Raw genomic sequence first — 8,259 nt, forward strand, 5'->3', positions numbered from 1 at the left:
GCTTTTTTTCTGCTGTGGTTTCACTATCTTCCGCTTTCATTTTAGCATAACCAATTTCCAACCCAAAGAAAGGACCATAGAATTGGAAGTAGCCAGCCTTTTTTGTTTTCTTTTCAGTATAAAGGTTAGTCGTGAACATAAAGTGCTATAATATCTTCAATCAATCTCAAACAGCTATAATATGCCAAAATAGTTGTTTTGTACATAGATTATTTTGTCAAGTTCAACTCTGAAGGGTGTTTGGTAGGCGGTTTTTAAAGCTAATCGTGGTGATAATTATAAAATGGATAATAATATTAGCACTCCATTCCTTTTTATGTTTTTTAAACGAAAGATGAAGCGCTAGAGGCTTTTCTAGGAGTGCTAATAACATATGCCTTGTGAATTGGTTAACGTTAATGAGTTAGTGGATATAATAGGTCCATTTTATGAGTTTTGTAATTAATTTCTTTTTAGTAGAGAATCAATATTTACCTACTCATGTGTCTCATATTTTTAATTAAAAACAGAAAGAAAAAACTAAAACGATACTAGAAGAAATAGAGATAGTGGTGAAAAAATTAGAAGAAAAGAAGGAGGAAAAAAAGAAATATATAAAATTCATACCTAAATTTTAATTGCCGAACACTCTATAGGTTTCAACAAAAACTCATTACCATTAACTGATTAATCATAGTAATAATAATTGTGATGGATGACTTTTTACCAAACGGCTCCTAACTCTATATTGACACGGAAATTTTTTAGCTCACTACTCCGTACCATTCTTACTCTCTGGAAAGGGCAGCAAATGCCAAACATTTTCCTCCACCATAAGACCAAGTTAAACTATGAAATGGTCCACCAACACGAGATGGATCAGAGCTAGAATAATCTAAGAAACACAAACATGCTCATATCATTTTATAATCCCTTGAACATTACCACCAGGATATCAAGGATCAAAACAAAGTTTCACTGAAATGCCAAAAAAGTCACAGAAGGATGAGCAAAAACTGTAAAAAAATACTTGCATTTTTCTTTATTGTAGCTCTGTTTAATTTACTAGCACAAGATCAGGCACTTAGATTACCTTAAATACCATCAACCCCTCAAAGCAAAAATTAGGACTCAAAAAGTTAAAAACGCTGACAACTGAAACTTCTGTTAGCTAGCACAAAATCATAAGCTCTTCTTGCGCTATTTTTCTCAGTAGCTTCCCAAGATGCATGCGATAGAACAGAATATCCATTCAGTAAACTATCGCTGGCACTTCCAGTTGCACTTGTTCTTCTAGACAGACAATAATCATCTATGACATCAAATTTGAGGAAATGTAGACTACACAGTTTCAAGCATCTCGCTTCTGTTATGGCATATGCTGTTATTTGTCCATAAGACAATCTAGAAAACAATGAACAAAAAGAGGGCTTGCATGGAAGTTAACACAATCAAAGTAAATTAGGAGATAAATATCCTATCCAAATGGAAATCCAAATGTTGTTGGATCTATGCTCCACATAGACCCATGAAGAATTCGATCCGACTTGTGCAGTGCTAATGATCTCCCCTTCAGGCAGGTCAACTTGAGCTAAATAGCTTCATACACCTACAAAAGCAGCAGATGACATAATTTAGGGCACTACAAGAACTACTAACTAGTAGCATTACATGTCAATTCATAGTCATATTAGCTAACTATTTTTCTGCATTAAAATAATATCTGCAGGTTTTTATATTTGGGGAAAGAATACCTCATTTCACAGTTTGACACCATTGAGATATATTTCTTGGACATGAGATATCTTAGACCAGTCCTCTCCTAATTCTTTCTCACACCTTCTGCTCAATTCAGGGCATTTGTCAATTTTCAACACCATCAATCCCCTGAGGCAACTCAAGATATCTGGCAAAGATGTCAATTTAGGGCATCCTACAATCTCAAGCTTCCTAAGCGAGCTGGCATTTTCCAGCCAGGTGCGAAGATCCACAATGCCAGGGCAGGTTGAGACACGTACAGATTCTAGTTTGTTACTGTTAGTGCAAGCAAATTGGGGTAGAGCACCCAAACGTGGCAATCCTCCAATCATCAATGATCGAAGACTTGTAAATCCCTGAAAATCTTGCCAATCTGAGAAGTTAAGCTCTTCGCAGTTGATGATCATGAGGTTCTCCAATGCTGTCAAAAACTTCATACCCCCTGGTAAAGAGGTCAACCTTGGACAATCTCCAATCACCAATGTCCTGAGGTTAATGAGCTTTTCTGCTCCTTCAAACAGTGATGTTAGATTTTCGCATCTAAGAATTGATAGAGACTGAAGAGTGGTCAAGCATCCGATGCCTTTCTCGAGAAAGCTTGTTTCTCTAGTAGTTATGTAGAGGTGTCTCAGGCTTATTAGACACTTTATACCCCTTGGTATTTTCAGAAGCTGCGTGCACAGAACAAGGCGTAGAGTCTGCAAATTCTGCAGCCTACAGATGGTTGTGGGGAGTGATTTGATGTTGTCGTTGCCACTAAGATCAAGGTACCTTAAGTGTTTCAGGTCACCAATTGACAATGGTACCTCCTCAAGACGTGAATGGCTCAAATCAAATACCCTCAAGTACTTGAATCTTGAAATGACACCACCAAATGAAACTGTACTCTCCTTTTCTGACCCTGCATGGGGAAGGAATAAAGTTCGTATTTTCTTCAGTTTGAGCACAAGAAGTTTATTTTTTATTGAACTATAATTATGGAGTGATATGTGACGCATCTTTTCTATTGAATTTCCAAAATTCTTGTGTGGGACTGAGCACTCATTTTGAGCAACTGACACTGCAAGATCATGCACTAAGTCATGCATTTTAAACGTTATGAATGATCCATATGCTTCAACCTCTTCCAGCAATGATCTTGAGCACAATTCCTTGACATATCGAGCGCCCATATCTTCCAGCTCTTCATTTTTACTGCATGACTGTATTAGCCCCTGGGCCATCCACAGCTGAATCAACATGATGCTTGCTATGTCTTGCCCTTTCGGGAACATGGAGCAGTAGGCAAAACACTGTTTCAAGTAACAAGGCAGCTGGTTGTAACTCAGTCTCAGTGCAGGCAAGATATCATCTTCCTTTTGTTTTAATAGCCATATTTCATCATCTCTCACTGACAGCCATTTACGTTCATCTGTTTCCATGAATAGCATGCACCCTAAAGTCCTTACCGCTAGGGGAACTCCTTTGCATTTCTTTACAATATCTTCCCCAATTTTTACAAGGTTAGGGTGATGTTTTCCTTGCCCATCTTTAAATGCCCATTTCACAAACAATGACAGACAATCATTATCTGGAAGACTGTTTAATTTGTGAGTGTAGGAAGACTCCATGACAGAAGCAACATATTCATTCCGAGTAGTCACAATGACCTTACTTCCCCCTCCACCAACACATAACCAGCTTCTGAATTCGACCCAGTTAGGCCTATCTGCATTCCACACATCATCCAAGATGAGTAGAAACCGTTTTTCCCTCAAAGAATCTTGAAGGCAAGTTATCACTTGGTTAAAAGCAAGTGACTCGTTACAAGGTTTATTAGTTGCACAACTGACAATACTAGCAGCTAATTTGCTACGATCAAAAGCTTGGGAAACAGATAGCCAAATTCTCAATTGGAAGTGTTCAATTATCCTCTCATCATTGTACACCAATTTAGCAAGTGTAGTTTTCCCCAAACCGCCAATACCAACAACTGAAATGACAGAGAGATTCTCCTCATTACTATTATTCTGCATAAGATGACGGACCATCACATCTTTTTCATGATTTCTTCCTATAACATTAGAAGGTTGGATCCAAGAACAAGTGGGATCCCTAGTTCTTTGCAAGTCATTAACAACCTTGACAGACAGGGGAAACTTAGCCTTATCAGCTGCAATGCTGTCTAATCTTGCTCTTATATCTTTGATCTTGTAAGCCATTTTCAACCTTGAAATAACTGGATTGAAAGATGAAAAGAAGCCACTGACCTTCCCTTTAATGTTTCTGAAAAGTAGCTGTCTCCTTAGACCATTTACCTCAATTTCGTCAAGAAAGTCATCTGCATCATATAGTACTTCCTTGAGCTCTTCAACCCAATTGGCTAGTTCATCGTTTTTGGCTTGTTGCTCTTCGGCATCAAGAAGAACATCCTTGATGGTAAGTAGAGTCTTTTGAAGCTTATCCAGATCATTTTTTACACAAAAAACCATGGAAAATTGCTGCAGAGCAAGGGAGCCCAGTTTCCCAAGAATTGTATGTGCAATATCGAAAAGAAAAGAATCTGCCATCTTGATCTTAACAATGCCACAGAGTCCAGAAGATGATCTTGTGGATGGCCGATTTGCAGGCAGATATACAGGTTTGATAAATGCCTTTAGCAAAATTACTTGGTAAAGTCAAGCTGAGCAAGTCAATCTACAGAACATAACAAAGGCTACAGTCGAGCCGAACATATGGAGAAGCAGCCAGTAAAACTGTGACACGCGACAATGGATTTTGGGAAGTTGGCTTAGGGCCCGTTGAGGTTGCATTATAATAAAGGTAGTTATTAAGTGGTTAAGTATATCATTTGGACATATAGTTCAATTGGTACTTATTGTACTACATAATATGTAATTTGAATATTTTAAATATATTTATTCCTTTATTTAATGGATAATATAGGATAAAAAATTTAAATTTATTGTTTTATTTTTTAAAATATAAAAGCCACTTTAAAAGTACCAAATTTGAATTTTTACCAAAAGTGCTTTTAATATCAAAAGGTTGATTACTAATTTTTTGGAATGATGTTCATCAAACACTTCAAAAGTACTTTTAGCACTCAAAAGTGCCTTTTTTTTTTATAGATAAAAGAAATTTAAGAGATTATATTTACTATCTTCCGACCCAAAAATCATGGATATAGATCCTTTACCAAATGGTGGGGATTAGGCTAAGTTGATATTGAATGTATGAAATTGATCGTGGATATGACATGCTACAAATATATTTTATTGTCTTAGTATCTATAATTGTTGATTTAATATTTAGTATTTCGGTTGGTTGTGTCGAACATCAATGCATACAAAATAATTGCGAGTGAGAGTTGCACTAGTTTCGATCCAAAAGTCCATCTTTAGAGTGTCTGATGTAGGTTAGTTGCTTGGATGATAGTTTTACTTGGTACCCTCGAACTTTAAACAATCTCACTGGTCTCCTTTACTTTAAATTTTTTGTATCATTTACAATCCATTTTAAAATATAATATTAAAAAATTCATTTTAAGAGAGCAAATATAATCTCATTCCAAACTTGTCCTTTTGTTGTTTTATTACCAAAATGTGAGTATATTAGTAACAAATAAAAAATATAAAGGTTTATTCTGATGTGACAAAATAATAGTTTTTTAAAATGCCAAGAGTATATATTTGAAAGTTTATTGAACTGTTCGCAAGTTACAAAGATAATATTTTTTTTTACTATAAAGTGGTCTGAGTTAATTTATAAATCATTTACACATTTTTTAATTTTTTAATTTTTTTTACAACGTGCTAAAATTTATATATAAACTTGTTTGTATTTTTTAAAAGGTGGTTATAAATTATTGCAAGTTATTTTTAAGATTACTATAAATCATTCATAATTTTAAGTAATTTAACCTTTTTTGTCTGAACGAATGACACAAAAATTGTTAGAGTTTTTTGATCTTGTTATCAAATCTTAAAATTTTCATTAAAGAACTATATCAATCAATTTATAAAAGTTAAGTAATAAATTTGGTGTATTATGACAATTAACAAATTACAAAAAAAAAGGGCAAGTTTTGAATGAAATTGTATTCTCTCTCCCAAAATGAGATTTTTAATATTATATTTTGAAATGGGTTTCAAATGTTACAAAGAGTTTAAAGCAGGGGAGCCAAGTGAGATTTTTTTAAATTTGAGAGTGTTACTGAAACTATTAGAAACCTCAAGGGAGGTTTTTGAAATAATCCCGAGTTTCTTTTGTCCATTCCCAATAACTTCAAATGTTCTTTACAATCTTTTTAATTTTGTGAATATAAAAGTATTTCATATATACCACAGTTATTTTTAATCATTTTACAAAATTGTTTCCCTTAATTTTTATAGTATGCAATGTTGTAAAAGGCGAGGGTATTGGGCGGAGCATTTAATTTCCACCCAAGTAGGATGAATGCCCAAGATGTGGGGCGTGCGTCCCACAAATTTTGATATTTTAAGTATATAAAAATAGAATATACAATAATACTACAAAATAATAATATTCATACACACGTGTGTGTATCACTAATGCATATAAAAAATTGATAAAATTAAGAAAATTACAAAAATATTATTGTTGGCTAACAAGTAAAATCACATCATAACTCTAACACATACATTAGCCATATAGAATCAAGTTAATAATAATAGTTATATTTTGAGATTGAACAAAGGGAAAAAAATATAGAAAACAAAGTTATGGATGCTTTTTTTTTGTATTTTCCCAAATTATTTTTAAAGAGAAAATAAATGGAATCATTCTTCAAAATTATTAAACAATAACAAAGACAGAAAACAAAGATAAAATAGTAAATTCAAAATTTAAAATTTAATAAAAATACAAAAATACCCCGAACATCCCAAATGCCTCCCAACAACAAACGCTCCATTCAAATGGTTCGAGACATTTGGTGCTCGCCTGGCTCCGGAGCTCAACTCAAAAATACCTTGATACTCCGTAAACGCCTTCCTGCTATACTCCTGCTCTTATTTTCCAGTCATCTATAAAGACAAAGAATAAATGGGAAATAGATACAGACTCCGTGTTTGCAGAGCAAAATTTTCCAAAAAATTGTGTGGTCTTTGTCTTTTGCCGTGGCTATGTCCAGTTCCACTTGCTCAATAAATGGTGTGGTCTTTGTCTTTAGCCATGGATTCAATTCTTTTTTCTATCACCCAAGAAAAAGAGAGGAAGATGGATACATTTTTGTTGAGGTCAAACTTTCTGTTTCCATCGGTAAAACCACATCCAGTGGAAATTTTACACAGAACTTTACCCGTCAAAGTCAAGCATTTTAGATTCCCAAAAGATGATCAATTCTTTTCTTTGGAAAAAGTTTCACTAAACGAAGATGACAATTTCTTTGACTCCGTAAAGGTTTGGCAAATGCTTATTGACACGCTTTATGATGCAGAAAATGTTCTTCATGCGTGTCAATTTTTATCGTATATATGCAAAAGTCATTATTCATTCCTCAATCAACGGTGGAAAACACAAAAACTCATTTAGCTTCATAAATTCTTGTCTTGCATAAATCAATTTGCTTTTCTTCCTATACCATTTAGCTACTACCCACGCACCTCCAAATTGTTTTTGTGATGTAAATGAATTTTGTTCTCATGATTTGTACATAACTGAAAGGCACTGAGTGTGTTTAGATTGAAATGATTTGAGAAAAAAATTAATTTTCTTCACAAATCCCAATTACCTTTTTATATTTCCAATCACCTTTTTATCTCACATACATTACATCACAAAAAGTGCTACAATAATTATTTTAAATAAATCATCCAAATAAGCTCCTATCCAAATAAATTCAGTACTATTTCCTTCGTCTCATGATATTTTTGTCACATTTGGAAATCCGTGCTTTTTATGTATAATAATAATAATATATGGTAGCAAAAAGTTGAGCCCCATTTGTTGCTTCTTTCCCGTTTTACCCCTTACTTGAACCCATTCGATGAAATCATGAAATAAAAGTAGAAGAATTTGTTGAGAAGTGAGTAATTATGAGTTTTGTGGATTCATGAATAGTCTTGTCATTATTCTTTTTTTTTTTTAAATTAGGGTAGCAAGAGAAAAGGGTTGTAAATATTTAACCAGATCAACGTTACCAACGATCACCATCACCTGAATCTATTGAAATAAATAGATGAATCTGATGAGACGGAAGAGGGAAGTGGAGGAGATAGGGAGTGGTACCACGACGGAGGAAGTGAAAGGTTTGGGAGAGAAGTGAGAAAATATGGAGAATATGAGCGATAGCATCAAGTTAAGGGAGGAAAATCACAAAAAAAAAAAAAAAAATCCATTTTGAATATTCAAATCCTATTAATATTGATATAATAAATTTTGGATCACTCGATTTATGAGTGGAATCGTAGATCAAGCCTATCCAAATATTTGCCAACGCTAACCTGGTCTCTCACGCTTTTCTTTTTGGATTAGTCCATAATATTTGTCACTCACTCAATACAGCAAAAAGCTACTCCT

General features: G+C 34.0%; 1 protein-coding gene across 1 annotated transcript; it reads right to left on the reverse strand.

The window, feature by feature from the left end:
- Positions 1-996: 996 nt before the first annotated feature.
- LOC113691768 (disease resistance protein RGA2-like) lies at positions 997-4,493 on the reverse strand. The gene is made up of 2 exons (XM_027210062.2): positions 1,734-4,493; positions 997-1,588 (listed from the first exon to the last, which is right to left on the reverse strand). Exon 1 carries the CDS (start codon positions 4,284-4,286, stop codon positions 1,740-1,742), a length of 2,547 nt encoding a protein of 848 aa, XP_027065863.1. The 5' UTR covers positions 4,287-4,493; the 3' UTR covers positions 997-1,588; positions 1,734-1,739.
- Between the last annotated feature and the right edge of the window lie 3,766 nt (positions 4,494-8,259).

Source organism: Coffea arabica, chromosome 6c (genome assembly GCF_036785885.1).
Source record: "Coffea arabica cultivar ET-39 chromosome 6c, Coffea Arabica ET-39 HiFi, whole genome shotgun sequence".
NCBI lineage: Eukaryota > Viridiplantae > Streptophyta > Magnoliopsida > Gentianales > Rubiaceae > Coffea > Coffea arabica.

Bases quoted from the DNA above. Each gene is read 5' to 3' on its own strand.
- LOC113691768 (XM_027210062.2), bottom strand. From the start codon at position 4,286: ATGGCAGATTCTTTTCTTTTCGATATTGCACATACAATTCTTGGGAAA.